This window comes from Serinus canaria, chromosome 1A (assembly GCF_022539315.1).
Source record: "Serinus canaria isolate serCan28SL12 chromosome 1A, serCan2020, whole genome shotgun sequence".
NCBI classification, from domain to species: domain Eukaryota; kingdom Metazoa; phylum Chordata; class Aves; order Passeriformes; family Fringillidae; genus Serinus; species Serinus canaria.
In genome coordinates, this window is record NC_066314.1 from 7,240,015 (window position 1) to 7,256,255 (window position 16,241).

The 16,241-nt window shown below is 48.7% G+C and overlaps 3 protein-coding genes across 3 annotated transcripts in view; 1 reads left to right on the top strand and 2 right to left on the bottom strand.

Moving 5' to 3' along the window:
- DCLRE1C (DNA cross-link repair 1C) overlaps positions 1–16,241 on the bottom strand; it is a 77,015-nt gene that overhangs the window by 30,175 nt on the left and 30,599 nt on the right. The window lies entirely within an intron of this gene.
- On the top strand, positions 1,906–10,810 carry TMEM243 (transmembrane protein 243). The gene is made up of 4 exons (XM_009086875.4): positions 1,906–1,999; positions 8,233–8,283; positions 9,135–9,239; positions 10,303–10,810. The coding sequence occupies exons 1-4, from the start codon at positions 1,922–1,924 to the stop codon at positions 10,423–10,425; spliced, it is 357 nt and encodes a 118-aa protein (XP_009085123.1). The 5' UTR covers positions 1,906–1,921; the 3' UTR covers positions 10,426–10,810.
- DMTF1 (cyclin D binding myb like transcription factor 1) overlaps positions 10,812–16,241 on the bottom strand; it is a 29,056-nt gene continuing 23,626 nt past the window's right edge. The window contains exons 15-17 of the mRNA XM_030237738.2: positions 15,812–16,198; positions 12,703–12,850; positions 10,812–12,158 (exon numbers count right to left, since the gene is read on the bottom strand). Of these exons, the coding sequence (XP_030093598.1) occupies positions 12,049–12,158; positions 12,703–12,850; positions 15,812–16,198 (645 nt within the window). The 3' untranslated portion in view covers positions 10,812–12,048. The remainder of the gene's footprint in view (positions 12,159–12,702; positions 12,851–15,811; positions 16,199–16,241) is intronic.

Sequence of the window (16,241 nt, forward strand, 5' to 3'; positions counted from 1 at the left end):
CAGCCTCACTGGAATTCAGTACCTTTCCCCTTTGAGGCGGCTGGGCTTTGGTCTCCGAGCTGTTGAGCTCAGAGGCTGAGAGCAGATGGAGTGCTCAGTGCTCCAGCCCTGTGTGCACAGCACGGCCCCAGGGCAAGCACTTGAGACCTAAAATGACAGAAATGTTTCGCAAGAGAAGCTGATTTCACCGGGCTCTTGCTCAACAGCTGGGGAGCTCCCACCAGCCTGCGAGGCCAGTGGCCTGCAGGAGGACCTTGGTGACAGGAATTGGAGCCACCAACAGAGCAACTGCTCTGACAGCTCCTGTCTGCAGCTGGTGTTCTTCTTTCTGATCTTCTCACCTACAGACCTGGCCTGTAAATCCTTTCTATTCAGCAAGAAGGAAATGGCCATGCTACTTCTCCTAAATTCCAGTGATATTTATGGGAGTTGTCTCTCAGGGCAAAAACCCTCTGGAATTCCTGGAGAGAGCAGGGTCGGGGGAAACCACAGAGCTCATATGAACAAAAAACTTACAATCTGTCCTGGAATTTACAACATTTAATGCATCTTAATTGGTTTCTTTTCATCCTAAAATGCACTTGGAGAAAGGTTGTATCCATGATGGTCTGGGGGATATCCAAGAAGAAAGCTATTTTCTGAGACCAACAATGTAAATAAAAAAGAAAATGAAATTAACTAAAGAAGTAAAAAAAAAAAAAAAAAGAAAAAAAAAGAAAAAAAAACCCCGAACCAATAGAAATTAATTTAAATAAAAACATAAAATTTAATTATAAAATTAAAATAAAATTTAAAAAATTTAAAATAACAATAAAATTAATGCCTCCAGGCTTTCTTACATGCAAACCCATCATAAACTCCAAAGCAGCAGCAGCAGCTGCGACATGGGATAACTTTGGCTAAGGAATGTATATAGGAAAAGAGTTTTACTGCTACCAATCCTAGATCCAGGAATAATCCCTCTCTTTTATCTAGTTTAGGCGGGTAACTCATGTAGGGGACCAGGAGGGCACAAGTTCATTTTTCAGCTCTAGCAGGATCAGATGTTTATAAATAAATAAATAAATAAGCCCTTAAAAATAAAGTAAAATTGAATAAAGTAAAATAAAATAAATTACAAAATAAGAAAAACACAACGACTGTAAAAATAAAGGTTAGGTTAGATATTAGGAAAAGGCTTTACACCCAGGGGGTGGTTGGGCACTGGAACAGACTCCCCACGGCAGTGCTCAGAGCACTGAGCCTGATAGAGCTCAAGAAGGTTTGGAGAATCTCTTGGGCACAGGCTGAGGTTTGTGGGGTGTCCTGTGCGGGGACAGCAGTTGCACTGATGTTACTTTTGGGTCCCTTCCAACTCAGCATATTCTGCTTCTACGATTCTATGAGAGTAAAACACAATAAAGGAAAACAAAATAAAAGAAAACAAAAAGAATAAGAAAATAAAACCTGTAATAAGAAAAATCAAATAGAATCAAAACCAAATCAAATCAGGCTCCTTCCTCCAAGCTGCCTATCATCATCCCTAATGAGATTTGCTCAAATACCGCAACTTTGTTGAGCAACAAATCGGCCCAGCCAGCGCTGGCCCCGCCTCACCCCGCGCAGGCCGGGCTGGCGGCTCCGCACCCGCGCAGGTCCCGCCCGAGGGGCGCTCCCGCCGCTCCGCCCCGCCCGGTGCCGCTCCGCCTCTCCGGAACCGGTGCCGGTGCCGTTGCCGCCGCTCCGGTGCCGGTGCCGGTGCCGCTCCGCCCCTCCGGTGCCGGTGCCGGTGTCGGTGTCGGTGTCGGTGCCGCCGCTCCGCCCCTCCGGTGCCGGTGCCGGTGCCGGTGTCGGTGCCTCCCGGGGCGCGCAGGGCGGGCGGGGCGGAGGCGCAGCATGAGCGGGCGCCCCCCCGCGGCCGCCGGCGCAGCGCCCCCGCGCCATGGAGGGATTCCCCGCCCGCGGGTACGGCACCGGCGGCGCGGACAACCGGCCGCTCTTCGGGGAGACCTCGGCCAGGGTAAGGGACTGCGCTCCGCCGCGCCAGCGGCCACCCCCGGCACCCCCCTCCCCCAAAACAGCCCCCCGCCAAAGCAAACCGCGGCGGAGGAAATGCAGCAGAAAGTCCCGTAGTGCCCCCCCTCCTCACCCTCCCGGGGTAAATGCCCCCCGGTTATGAGGAACCTCCTCCCGGCCGCCCCGGAGAGCGGCAGCTCGCCACCCCCTGCCCCCGGGCTCGGCACGGAGCGCCGCAGGCAGCCGAGCGGCCGGCCCGAGCGAGGAACCTGCCCGAATCCTGCAAACAAATTTAAAAATCCCTATGAAATAAGACAGAATCCTCGGTCCCCCTCCAAAACAGCATCAAAAATCAGAAAGGCTGCACCGCAGTGAAAAAATATAAAAGGAGCCCCCCAAATTCCAAAAGAAGGAAAAGCTTCAATTTGGCGTAATTATTAAAAAAAACCCTGAAATAAAAACAACCATCTCCCAATCAGTGCCCCAAACAAAAAATAATCCATCAACCCCAAACGAACACCGCGCCAAATTTTTAAAAAAACCAAACGATATCCCCAGAACTAAACCCTTCCTGCAAGACCCCCTCTCCAAATAACTCACAAAACAATTCCCTCCTCTTCCCCGCAAGGAAATCAACTTTCAAATAATCCTCCCCAAAGCAACATCCCCCCAAAACTCTATCGGGAACTTGGGGCTCGGGGTCCCAGGCTCGGGGGGAACCCTGGGAGTGGGGCTGGGAAGGGCTTTGGGCACGGGCAGGGGGTGACAGAGCCGCGGTGTCCCATCCGGGTGTGCCCTGCGACCCCGGGCCGCCTCTCACCCCGTTTGGGGGATCTTGGATTGGGATGGGGATGGGGATGGGGATGGGGATGGGGGGGCTGCGTTTGGTGCCTTCCGGGGAACTGATTTTCCTCCCGGGCTGGAGGAGCCGGCGGTGGCTCCTTGGCTGACGTGTGGCAGCAGCGGCTCCTCAGGTGTCAATCCCCGTAAGCCGCTCGGCTCTCGGCGCTGCTGCGGGGCTCTGCTGGGGAGGGGGCTCCTGGGGCCGCCCGGCACCGGGATCCCTCGGGAACCACGGTACCTGGAGGTGTCACATCATCCGTCTGGGACTTGGGGCTGTCCCCTCTTAGGAGGGGTTACCACATTTGTGTGTCTTTGGGGGGTGCAGGCTGAAACTGCCTGAGATTATTCAGAAGTGTATCGAGTCCACCACCGCCCTCCCTGCAAGAACTCGGAACTGCTGCTACAATTATAATGTTTAATGAGAACAAAGTGATACCGACCGGATTTTGGGGGGGAAATGGAACGATGTGGCATAGGAGGACAGGCAGGACCCCAGGGAGATGAACTGAGGGGGGACAGGTATCCCCACCAGCGGTGCTGCCCTGATGGGGAGCACTGGAGGTGTTGGGGCGCTTGGGTCCTGGTGGACGGTCCTTGGTCAGGGATTTTGGGAAGCTCCCAGCGATGGGCGCTTCTGGGGACTGGGATGTGCCATCAGAGCAGTCCGGGAGGCAGTCCTGGCACGGAACTCCCAAACTTTTCAGCCCAGGTTAAGCCTTCGATCCCTGATCCCTGTCTTTTTCCAGCCATGCCTCTTCTCGCAAGGGAGAGCGGAAAATAAAAAAGGTGGGGTGTTGATCTCAGTTCCTGGGTTCTAAGGGGGATCCAGCGTCCTGCACTTCACCCCCTGCCTGTCTCCTGTGGCTTTTTTGGAACCTGTCAGATGGGCCGAGCAGCCGATGGCCTCTCGCTGCCGTACCCGTGTCCCACAGACAGGGGACCGCTGTGCTGGCCAAGGTTTCCTCCCTGATTCTCTGCGGTTGCTTAGGTACGGACGCTGGTGAGGTCCCGAACTGGAATGTTCTGTGTCAGAAATGGAAAAGCTAAACTTTGCCTTTAAACGGGAGCTGGTCTGCCGGGAGAAGTGTGTTTGCCCACACTCCAGCTCTGCTTCTGGCTCTCTGCAGATGATGGCTGACAGTGGCAAACCGGGATCCTCTGCTCGGGCTGGGGCCACAAGGAGGGGCAGGGACAGCGTTGTGCCCCGGAAGCCCTGTGCCCAAAATTAGGGGTCTCCCACCCTTGCCAGCTATTGGAAATGGATGTAGAGATGGGGATTCCCTATTCCTACCTTCCTGCACTCTCCTGGTCTCCAAGCTGCTGACTTTGAGGGTAAAGCCACTCTGAGGGTGGCAGAGCTGGGCAGCAGCATCCTCCTCTTTGCCCTGCCATGGTCCAGCTGCTCCTGCCAAGCTGGCTCTCCTGTGTGACTGCTGAGCAGAGTCTGGGGCAAGGTGGTGCCAAAGAAGTGGCTGGTGGGCAGAGGGAGGGCAGGAACACGACACTGCTGAGTGCCAGGCACTGGGGATGCAGCTGGGCTCTCCAGGGATGCAGTGCTGGCAGTGAGTGGGTATGAGACAAGGTAAGGCACAGCTGTACGGTGGCAAAGAGGGCACAGAGTGTCACAGCTGCAGCACTCCTCAGGAGAGAAGTTCAAAGTTGGGTTCCTCCATGGTGGGAGCGTTTGAGTGGGTGGGAGTTGATTGCTATGGGTTGGAAGCAGAAGGCAATAGAGAGACTGAGCAGCTTGGGATGGGAATGATGAGCTTTTGAGGACACACCAGGAAGTCCCCATGTCTTGCAGAGGGTGGGTGTCCAGCACGGCCCTGAGCACAGCCTGTATTGCCTGCAATTCCACCAGGCTGGGTCTGGCACTGCATTCAGGCATCCCCTACGGGGTGCAATGGCTGCTGACCATCTGGACTTGCTGATGTAAGGCATAAAAATGGCCTTTCTGTCACTCCTGCAGAGATGGCACCAGGTACCCTCACTCCAGGGAACCTGCTCATTCCCTTCTCCTGGCCAAGCCTCTGTCAGGATCCCTGGGGGCTCAGCCCACATGCTGCTAACCTGGAGGATTCAAGGATGGAAGGTGCCAAGCTCAAATGGAGTGAAGAGCAAAGCTGCCACTCTCACAGCCTGTGGAGGGAGTGCAGATATAGTCCCAGTCTAGCCTCAGTTTCCCTGCTGCTCCAGGCAACCTTGACCCAGATCCTAAAGAATCCTGGATTGTGCCCACATGCTTTGCAAGGATTTGACGCTTCCTGACCTTATGTCCCTTTCCCAGAGGCAGATGGAGGGAGACCTCTGCACTGCAGAGGCTCCCTGGGAGAAGTCTGATGCCTCCAGCCCCTGCAATACCCTCCCTGGAGTAGAAGGACAGGGCAGAAACCCTCTTGTTTCAAAATGCATCTTGTGCAACAGTAAAACATGGAATTCATCTCCTGTCTGGCCAACAGCTCACTATGTCTCAGCAGCTGGCTGGCTGAATGGGGACCCCCATGGAGGCACTGCTGGGCTCTATCAGAAGTTGGTGTGTATGTGCCAGTATCCTGTGCTGGTCCAGGTGACCTCAGGCAGCTGCAGGCTCTCTGTTTTGGTGTGCCTGCTGGGGTTTTTTTTGTCTTTTTCTCTAGCAGCTATCACAGTACATAGTGATGCTGGAGAAAAATCCTTCCTGAATCAGCTGTGTTGGTTGTAAGAGCCTGCTGTGCCAGCTGGGTGACTTGTAGGACACAAGGCTGTCCACTGCCAGTTTCTGCATGCCCAGCATCCAGCAGTGTCTGCCCTGGCCGGGCTGTGCACTCGGACACAGTGTGGAGGTGAAAGGCTCCGTCATCCCCAATCCCTTTAGCCCTCTTGGCCTCTGCTTGAGTATTTTTAACCTTTTTGCTGTGCTAAGCTGCCTGGGACTGAAGTGTCAGTAGGGACTGGGGAATACAGCCTCTCACTGCTTCACCAAGCCCAGGATTTCAGGATCAGTGTCTCTAATCCCTGCATCCTGAAATATCTTCTTGTGCCAGCAGTGTGTTTTGAAAATTTGAGTGCCCGCAGGTTTAAGCAGGGGAAAGGGCTGCCCTGGCTGCAGGGACTGTATGCCACTGCTCCTCTGCTGGCATCTGTGCCTGATCCTGCTGGCACTGGGAGGTCCCTCAGCCAGCAGTGTGAGATCCTGTGCTGGAGGATGCTCTCTCCCACACCACTGAAACAGTCAAGAGAGAAATGCTCCATGATCACTGTCACGTCTGACCCCCTTGTTTTCTCCTGCCAGTCCAGCCTGTCCTGGCACAATGGGTCTCTAGAGAATGAGGAGCACAGTCATGGCTGAGTTTCTGGATGGTGATTGACTGTGTGTCCATCCCTCTGAGCTCTCTGCAGAGCTGGCTGTGACTGTGCTCACCAGGTGAGCTCTGCAGGTTGGTGACCCACTGCCAGTTCTGCAGCTGGCTCCCTGGCATTCCCTGCTATCTCTGCTGTTGGAAGCCCATCTCCTCATGGCACAAGGGCTCCAGTTGCTCACCTCTTGCCACCCTGAATGGAGGAGCAGAGCCTGAATGCCAGCTCTGGTCCCCCTTTGTAACATTGCCTTGGTGGGCTCAGCCAGGTCTGCAGGGTAAGGGCACAGCAAAACTGCCATCCTCTCCTGGTACTGAAGTGGCTTTTGGGGTAAGGACCCTTCCATGTCCTGCCTAAATTAAAGTCAGCTTTGAGCTCTTATTTTAGGTGAGGAGGAGGAGTCCAGCTGAGCTGTCACAATGTGCTCTCATGGAGCATTTCACGCTTGTACTTTTCAAGTTGCTTCTCTTGTTTGCCTGGGGTTTCTTCTCTTGGTTCCTTCCTGGGGTTAGTGGTGGGTGTCTCACAGCTGGCTCTCAGAGGCTGCTGTCACATCACCAACTCCATGTGTGGAAATGCCAGTGAGGAGAAGAGGTTTGTGCCTGGCTGGTGAGGACCTTGCACAGGGGATGTTGGTGACAATTTCCTATGGAGGGGGGGGGTCACTTCCCACTGCTGCAGCCACTGCTGCTCCCCCACAGCTTGGGGCCTCTGGGCTGCAGGAGCATCAGTGGTTTTGTTTTACAAAGAGGAGTTGGGGACTAATAGAAGAGGTTTTGGAGTCTGCTTGCTGTGGCCCTGTCCCCTGGGGATGAACACAACCAGGGGACAGCATCCACCTGTTCCTGAACCACTTCAGCCTGAGCTCCACAGCCTTAGGCAGGGCTGGTGGTGTCCCACAAAAACATTTACTGCTCTCTGCCTCCTCTTTGCTTTCTTCTAGTGCCCTGCTGCTGTCATGAGTTACTTCTTGATGACCTGGCACTTCTCTCTCTACAAATCCAAATTCTAGGAGGCAAGAACAGTGCAAGAGCAGTGGAGGGAAGCCTGTGTTGCCCTGCCTGCTGGCTGGGATGTCTTGGGCAAAATACTTTCACTGCTCAAACTCTTTTCTCACTTTCCTTTCACCATACCTACTTAATGACTCTCAGTACACTTAATAGAAGTCTGGGGTGTTTTCTCTCTGCACTTTTCTGCTGTAGCTGTTTTAGCCTTCGGTTTGAGTTGTCAGCCATCTGGGGTGCCACACCTGGCTGTGTGCATGTGGTGAGACATGGTTATACTCAGAGCAGCACTAGGGAGGAGGCAGTGTGCTGGCAGGGATTGGAATATTCTCCTTTTCCTTTGTTTTCACTCCAGAAGGTTCATCAGTACAGGGTCTTGCTGTGGGTGCTCCTCTGAGCCCATGGTCACACAACCCAGTGTCACAGCCAGCCCCTGCCCTGGTGCCACTGGGAAGGGACTGATGCTGTCACTGAGGGGTCTTTCCTCACAGGGGCAAAAAGATTGTGAGCTCCCAGTTGTTCTATACTGTTCAGGAGCAGCAGAAAGAAGTGAAGGGGGATATCTGTCTGTCCAAGCAGAGCCACTGTGTGTCTTCAAATCTGCTGGTGTTAGGGTGTGGGCAACGCTTCACCTCCTTGCCAGCAGCCCACAAATTCCCACCTAAGACTCTATCAGTCTATAAATTCTCAGGCAGTGAGGCTAAAAAAAGCTTTTTCTGACAACCTCCATCTGTGAACTCCTTCTTTAAAAAAAAAAAAAATTTAAATACAATTTGCACAACTGTAATCGATTTAGATGTAGCAGAGAAGCCATTTTTAAATGAGCAAACCTGCTGCACGAGGCCTTGACCAGCACAACCTCCCTGGGGTCTGTGGAGGGAGGAGAAGCCTTCCTGTGGGGCAGAGCTGAGCAGGAAGCCTTGTGTGTGCTGGCAATAATGTGGATCCTGGCTGGTGCTCTAAGTGCTGTTGGTTAATGCTCTGTTTTATACAGTTTGGGTTTTTTTTGTTGTTGGTTTTTTAGGTACATATAACACTCTTCTCTTTTCTTCAGGACAGAATCATCAATCTTGTTGTTGGTGGCTTAACAACCTTGCTGCTTGTAGTAAGTATCTCCCATCCCACCCCATGTTGCATCTTTAAGTGACAGGGAGAAAAACAGAATTCCTTCCCAAAAATGGCTGGTGAAGCTTCCAATGACCAAAGAGGCTCTGATTTAGGGCAGGCAGTCATTTTGGGACATATCTGTCTTTTGAAACTCTTTGACAACAGGAGAAGAGGAATACATTTCTTTAAGAGCTGCAATAAAATCCTTGAAGTTCTCTGGCAGATTGTCCATCCTGGCTGAATGTGAGGCTGGGTGAGACAACAAAGCACTTATGTGCCAGGAGAGCTTGTTTGCTTCTATTTCCTTCTATTTATGATTTATTGTCCTCTATTTATGGCTTATATAAGTATTTCCAAAGTTTGTCCCTTTGTGTTGAGCTGTGCTTTCCCCAAGCTTAAAAGACAAACCCAACACCGTCACGACTGGAGACCATGAGTGTGGTCCATGGGGGGATTGTTGGAGAGCTGAGGTGCAGGGAGGCTCTGGGGACAGGTGAGGTGCCAGCTGGTGGAACTCTTGGCTGAAGGGATGCTCCTACATGGGCAGTGTGCACCTCTGGGCCTGATGGCTTCAGGGTCACTTGGAGGGTGGTTGCTGGCAGTGAGCCAGCGTGGCAAAGCTTTTGGCAAAGTTTTTTTCCCACTCCTCTCAGTGTGCAGCTGTATCAAAGCAGTTTTCCTCCAGACTTGCACATTTTCCTTCAGTTCCTCAGGGGTGGGAGTCAGAGGCCAGGGAGGGGTGAGCAGATCAGGATGTGAGCGCTGTGCTGCTCCAGACCTTGGGCTGAGTCTCTTCTCACTGCAGCTCTGGCCAGAGTGAAATCCTCATCTTTGTTTTCCTCCATACAGGTCACTCTAATCAGTGCTTTTGTCTTCCCACAACTACCTCCAAAACCTGTGAATGTATTTTTTGCTTTCTGCATCTCCTTGTGTTGCATTTCTGCTGGCATTCTTGTAAGTACCGCCACGTTTGCCGTGCTTTTGAGTCGGTGGCTCTGAATAAAATCTGCTTTATGTGGTGCTGCCTTCTTTTTTACACTCTCCTAGAAAAGCTTTCCTGCCTCCACAACATGAGCTGACAATGAGGGAATGGCAGTGAGTTTTGTATTTACTGCAGAGTAAGTGTGTGAACTAAGCCAACTCCTGCAGCCCAGCTGTGGTGCAAGACTTGTCACCTCTGTGGCAGAGCCACCCACAGCTGCCAGAGGAGACACAGAGTAGGAAACCAGGGAGCAGAGCACTGACATGGGAATGCAGAGATGGATTGTGCTGCAGAAGACACCTGAAGTGGGATCAGCCATGCACTTGCATTAGTCAGTGACCTTTCAAACACAGGGCATGGGTTACAGGGGTAGGAAGCTACAGCAAGTGGAAGATGTTCCTCTAACTGCAGAATTCCAAGGGAGCTGGTCCCAAGCACTGGCAAAGGGAACTGGCAGGTCTGAGTTCACAGAATCACAGAATGGTTTGGGTTGGAAGGAGCTGTCAGACCATGTAGTCCAACCCCCCCTTCCACGGGCAGGGACATTGGTGGCTCCTTCTTCTGCTGTAGCTTTTCATACTTGGAGCATTCTCCTTCCTCCAGCTGTGACCTGGAGCAGCCCTGACCCCCTCACTACTGGGTATGCTGGGAAGTTGCTCTGCAATGCCCGGCCAGTCCCAGTTTTTGATCCTACAGTTGGTGGCCACGACTCTGCCCAGAATAGACTGTGTTAGTGCAAAGCTGCTGGTTGCCCTCATCCACCAGGGTGGAGCCAGCTTTGAGAGTTAAAACACCTCCAGCTAAGCCACCCACTCTCCCCCCCCTCAGCAAAGCTGACCAGACAGAGCATGTCCTCAGGGCCTGTTTCACATACAGACACACACTCAGTCCCTCTGGCCAGAGAAGTTGGATTGTTTTACAGGAAGGAAAAAAACCCCAAAAGTAAACCTTGCAAGTTGCCTGTTCAGTTACTAAAAATAGTTTCCTTCAAAGACCTGGCCTATTGAAATAACACAAACTCTTCTTCTGTTCTAGATCTACTGGTATCGACAAGGAGACCTGGAACCCAAATTTAGAAATCTAATTTACTACATATTGTTTTCTATTGTCATGTTATGTATATGTGCCAACCTGTACTTCCATGAAGTGGGTAAATGAAGGACATTGGGAATACCCAGCAATGATGCTGCTGTGTCAGACTGCTTCCAGCTCAGCTCTCAGCTCTACTCGAGACATTTAAGTGAGAACCATCAGCCTGAGAGAAAAGTGGGTTGTGCAAGGATAAATCAGTACATGATTTTCATGTAAATGTATATGTAATATCCCTCTTGTTGGGGAGAATTATTGCCATAAGACGTGACATTCTGCTTTTTTTTGAAGAGCTACTGTTGCGCTTAATGAACATTCCAGTTGTACTGATGTTTCAGAATGGCACAAGCTTTTTCATTTTGGAAAAAAATGCACTTTTTTTTATTACTGTACAAATAAACTGCAGCACTGAAAGGATCTGTGGCAGTATAAATAAATGGCATCTTACAGTCAAGTAAGACAAATACTCTTTATTTTGTTGAAACTGAATATACAATTATTTCTGTTCCCTAGGCAACCATTTAAAACTACAACTTATTTTTCACATTAACAAAACCACAGACTGAAAAAGACCAACTCTTGATTATGAAGAGCTAATTACAGAAATAAATAAAATAATTTATACAAGTCTTTAGTTTCTATAGCTTTTTCTCTTGATTCCTAGCTAACAGGCTGCTGTTCAGCCTAGTGTCTGTTTCAAACAATGCAGGAATTAATTGGCCTTCTTTGCCTCGAGGCCCTACGTCCAGACTCTCACAGAGCTATTCCTCCAAGAATTTGTCACCTCCACACCACTCCCCATTTACTAACTTGCTGCAGAAATCATGTCTGGAGAGGTGGCTGGTAGTGTCAGGTAAACAGCAACAGAGACAAACGTTCCAACCTACTCACAACAATCTCCAAGAAATTCCAAGCTTGTTGGGGGAGACCAGTGGGTCCCAGTAGCTTCCCTTTCTCATAGCCCTTCCCTTTTTATTTAGCTTGCTGTAGTGATGAAAGGAAAAAAAAAAAAAAAAAAACAACCAAGAAAAGATTTTCCACAAGTGATCTTTCTGAGCTCTGTCCATTGCCAGCAATGGACTCCTCAGGAACAAGAAGACCAGGCAAGTCCCATAAGTTTCTGCCTTCTTCCTATGCCACAGACATGTGAACGAGTCAGGTGAGATGGGAACACACACCACTGCTTCACGATGCTGCCCATGCTCCCTGAAGTCTTTGATGGAACTTACTCCTTCTTGAAATGTAACAGTCTCTTACTCCATGTGTTTCAAGAGTCAGTAAGTGCAAAAATCCTCACCAATTCTTCATGAAACCTGTGCAAACTACTACTTGCTGTGGCACTAAGAGGCTACAGTCCACAATCCTTGACTTCTGTCCAGTTATCCATGTGTGCAGTTCAGCACATCAGTAACAAGTCAGATCAGAACTGACTGGATGGATCTGAGCACTGTGAGCACTGCAACAGAGGCTCTTCAGCACACTGGAACATCCCAGTGAGACGTGGCACCTCAGTCCTCCCTCCTGATGAGGGAAACAGCCTGAGCAGAGAAAGTGCACTGTAGGCATTTCACACTGGAAGCTTCTGTTCAAAGAGACAGACTGTGACTGCTTTCTTTGGAGACGTGGCACAGGGTTGTAACTAACTTCACAATGCAAACATGGTCAATAGAAAATGGACACCACTGCTGTTTCTCAGTGACAGCTCACTAAATCCTCAACATCCTTTGAATCTTCTGAGTCAGGACTGCCCAATGATGAGCCAATAATGTGTGACCCATCTCCATGATGTTGTAGGATAGGATCTGGCAAGGGACAAAAAGCATTAGAACTGTTGCTGTGACATTATAACAAGATAGAAAATACAAACTTAGGAGGCGGGAAATGTAGCCTGGAATTCTAAGCAATTACAGGCAGTGTTGCTCAAACTAGGCAGTTTGCAATTTGTAGTTTCACCGGAACACAGAATAGCTGGGGTTGGAAGGAACCTCTGGAGATCCTCTAGTCCAACCCCCTGCTAAAGCTGGTTCAGCCAGAGCACTTTGCACAGGACCACGACCAGGTGGGGTTTGAGTATCTTCAGAGAAGGTAAGTGATGGCCAATATGGATAGATATGGATGCAATGGTGTGACTCACATTTGCATCCATCAGGTATTGCACTATCTGTGCTGACCCTCTGATGGCTCTACTGGGAGATCCTTCCTCTGGGGAGGAGTATTTGTTAGGTTACTTGCAGTTTCATAGCACTGATATGTAAAATTATTTAAGATAAAGCAAGGATCTATGAAGTGTTGTCTGCAGAGACTCAGAAGCTCTATACACTGCTTCAATGACAGGGGCTGTCATACCTGTGAGAGTTGTCAAGGGCAAGACTGATTCATTATCTATATCATCCGTTGCCTGGATAAAACCATGGGAAGAAGGAACAATAAGCACAGTCTCATCATCTATTGTAGGCTGATCAACTTGTTCTTCTATTGTTGGGGAACCCAGGTCCTGCACAACACAGAACAGGCCATGAGAGTGTATTCATGGTAGCATAAACAAAAACCTGCATTGCTCAGCCATACTCTACCCTGGATGAATTTTATCTCATTAAATTGAAATGTCACCACCTGAGATAGTTTATTGCATTTATAGGGCATGTTATCTTAGTCCAGGCACTCAAAAACAAGATGAGAAGAATTTTACCCTCTTAAGAAATGTGGAGAGGAAGGGAGACACTGCAAGGTTGTGATAAAATGTTCCCTTGAAAGTCAAATATTAAGTCTGTGAAGAGGAATAATTAGGCTTTTCCACTACTTTCTGTCTAGATGTTTTGAGACTGAAGCATTACCATTATAGCACCTACCTGCTCCACAAACCCAACAGCTTTACCTTACGTTTCACAACTCCTGTTGTCAAGTTTTCACTGACACTGAACACAGAGCTCAAAAGACCCCCTTTATTTGCTGTACCCTGCTTGGTCTATCACTGGCTGGAACTTGGCTCCAGACTTTTTTTGCTGAGCCTAATGATACCATAAGATTGGCAAGACACTGATTCTTTCCAGGTACAAGTTGTCAATACCCTCATTCTCTTCCAGTCCTGCCATTGCTGCTGCTCCTGCCTCTTCCCTGGCTCCTGTGGTATTGGAATGGTAGCAACACATCTGGCTGAGTCAGTGTACCACAGCACACTCCTGGTTCCACAAGTGCAGTGAAGTCATCCCACACATTACTGCAAGAACCAGCAGAGATATCTGGATTCCAGTTTTTGTGTTTAACGTGTAAGGTTTGTTCAAACTTCAGGAATCCCTGATGTAGAATGCTAGCAGCTGCTGCTGACACAATGGAAGGTACCTGGATTTGTCACTGTTTTCAGGGGTTACAGCCCTCTGTGTTTAAGAAAATCCTGATGTTCATTCACCTTGTTTTTTGTAGGAAAACTTGTTTCTCTACATAACTGCACAGTATTTTTGCAAAGGCAGGTGTCTGAAAACACCCTCCTTGATGCTGCTGGAGAGTAGCTCACAACCTGTGCTGCAGCTCTGTGAACTGCTCTCGGTCCCATCCACAAGGGCATGGTGTGCCTGACCTGCAGGAGCAGCTCTCAGCAGAGCACACAGCTCTGCCCACCAGCAGCACTGGGCTGCAAGGCCTGAAACTGGGAAGAGGAGGCGTGAAAAACTAAAGAAGCCATTGTGGCAAATGGGCACCTTTCCCAGCCAGAAATAATAAAACCCTGCAGCATGACTGCCTGCCTGCCTCCCACTACCCACCCACAGTGACAATACAACCCTGGCAAGCTCATAAAAATAACACTGACTTAAAGAAAACAAAATGTAGGCATGTTTTTCTGGAGTAACTTTTCAGTGAGAATTACTCACAGACAGTTCACTATTTCCTGGAATTTAAGTACACATGTCAAACTTGAATCTGACTTGAAGAGTAAGGCAAATTAGAATTACAAATTCAGTTTGTTTTTCTGTATAGAAAAAAAAGTTTAGTTTTACATTCTGCTAGACATGAGCAATTTGTACAAAGGTAAACTAGGAACTAGGTTAATATCAAAAGTTTATTAATTCTACCTCGAGAAGCTGAAGTTTTAAAATTAGAATAAAAAGCTGATGGCCTGCCTCAAATGTTGAAAATCTTATCACAATTATCTCAACCATGACAAAGAAAGGTGAAAATGGAATAATCCCCATCTTCTGATGTATTCAGGATTCAGATGCTTCTGTAGTAGCAAACTTGAAATGTACAAAGATTCTCCCTTTTGTAAGAGCATAACAGATATGCACTATTAGAAGCTTCTTCAAAGACAAGGACAAAGCATATTAATGATGGATTTTCAAGGCTGATAAAGCAGAAATGCAGCTACTGTAGAGAACAGTGTTCTAAAAAATAGCAAGGGGTTTTCATTCTAACCCATCTTTTCCCAAATTCCAACCTAATCAAACCCATAAAGGAAGAGGAATTTTGTACTGACTAAAGAGTGTTATCTTCTTTTTAGCACCTCTATTTTCTGTGACTTAGTCATATTCATAATTCCAGCAACTGAAAGAAACAATCCAAATAGCTGTAATCATTTGGATAAACTCATTTCTGCATCTCAGGTGTTGGAGATGAATAAATCTGAGGCTGGACAGAGAAGTAGCTTAATGTTTCAAATTCCCTTTTAACAGATACTTGACTGGAGCAGGATGTTTAACAGAAGCCCTCAAAACTGAGGTACATCTTGAATTATGTTATTAGACTCATAAAGCAAAACGCAAATACTCTAGCTCTCCTCCCTTGGTCAATCTATCTGTTGATGCAGGTGTGTTGGACAATTAACAGCTCAGTTTAAAGCAGCATCAAGCAGGAATCACCTGAAGGCACCTGTTCAGTGCCACCAATGTTCCACCTTTCTACTGTCACCACGCAGAAGAACACTGAAGTAGTGAAGCAACTCTTCAGCTAGTGAGGTGCTCAGTGCTCCACACGAAGTCAAATATAAGCCTTGGTACCAAATTAAATGCTGTTACTTTCATATTCATAACTCACTAACAAAGCTCAATGATAGAGGATCTCAGCAAATACTTGTAGAACTGTGATACAGAATCACAGAATTGTTTAGATGGGAAGGGAACTTGAAGATCACTCCAGGCCCACCCAATCTGGCCTTGAACACCTCCAGAGATGAGGCAGCCCACAGCTTCTCGGGCAACCTGTTCCAGTGCCTCATCACTCTCACAAGAAAGAACTTTCTCCTAATGCCTCATCTAAACCTACATACTTTCAGTTTGAAGCCATTCCCCCTTGTCCTGTCACTAAATGTCTTCTGAATAGTCTCTCTTAATCTTTCTCCATTCAGCTACCAGTATAAATGAAATCACTGAGATATTTCAGACCAATAGCTTAACACAAGCCCACAGATTCAATGAAATAATTCTACAGAATAGCAGAAAACATCAAGTATTATAGCCTCCCTTACCTCAGTAACGTAAGCGCTGGGTAAACCAGAGTGAGAATCCTCATTCTGTTTCAGGCTAGCATCAGCAATCTCCTCCTCTGTTCTTACCATAACTCCATCCATCAGTTCTCTACTATTCCTGCTGCTAAATTTGGAAGCATCATCTTCGTTGTAGGCTGACTGCTCTTCGTCACTCAGCTTGGACTGATGGATATCATGTGGGAAAGTATTTGTTCCAAGGGTGTCTGGAGGATCTGTCAGGTCAGCTGACTGAATGTCTGCATCCACAGTCAGTTCTGTCTGGGTGACAGAGGAGGAGATGTCTTCAGCAGCAACGGTGCGGATTATGACACTCGGCGTGTGGCACTGCACTGTGACGTTGTCACTCGTGTTCAACAAATGCTCTGGCTGTCAGCAGCATTGGCAAAAAAGAGACAAACAAAACCCCAAA

Bases quoted from the DNA above. Each gene is read 5' to 3' on its own strand.
- TMEM243 (XM_009086875.4), top strand. From the start codon at position 1,922: ATGGAGGGATTCCCCGCCCGCGGGTACGGCACCGGCGGCGCGGACAAC. The intron at 8,284-9,134 runs GTAAGTATCTCC...TCCTCCATACAG, and splicing joins TAACAACCTTGCTGCTTGTA to GTCACTCTAATCAGTGCTTT. The intron at 9,240-10,302 runs GTAAGTACCGCC...CTTCTGTTCTAG, and splicing joins GCATTTCTGCTGGCATTCTT to ATCTACTGGTATCGACAAGG.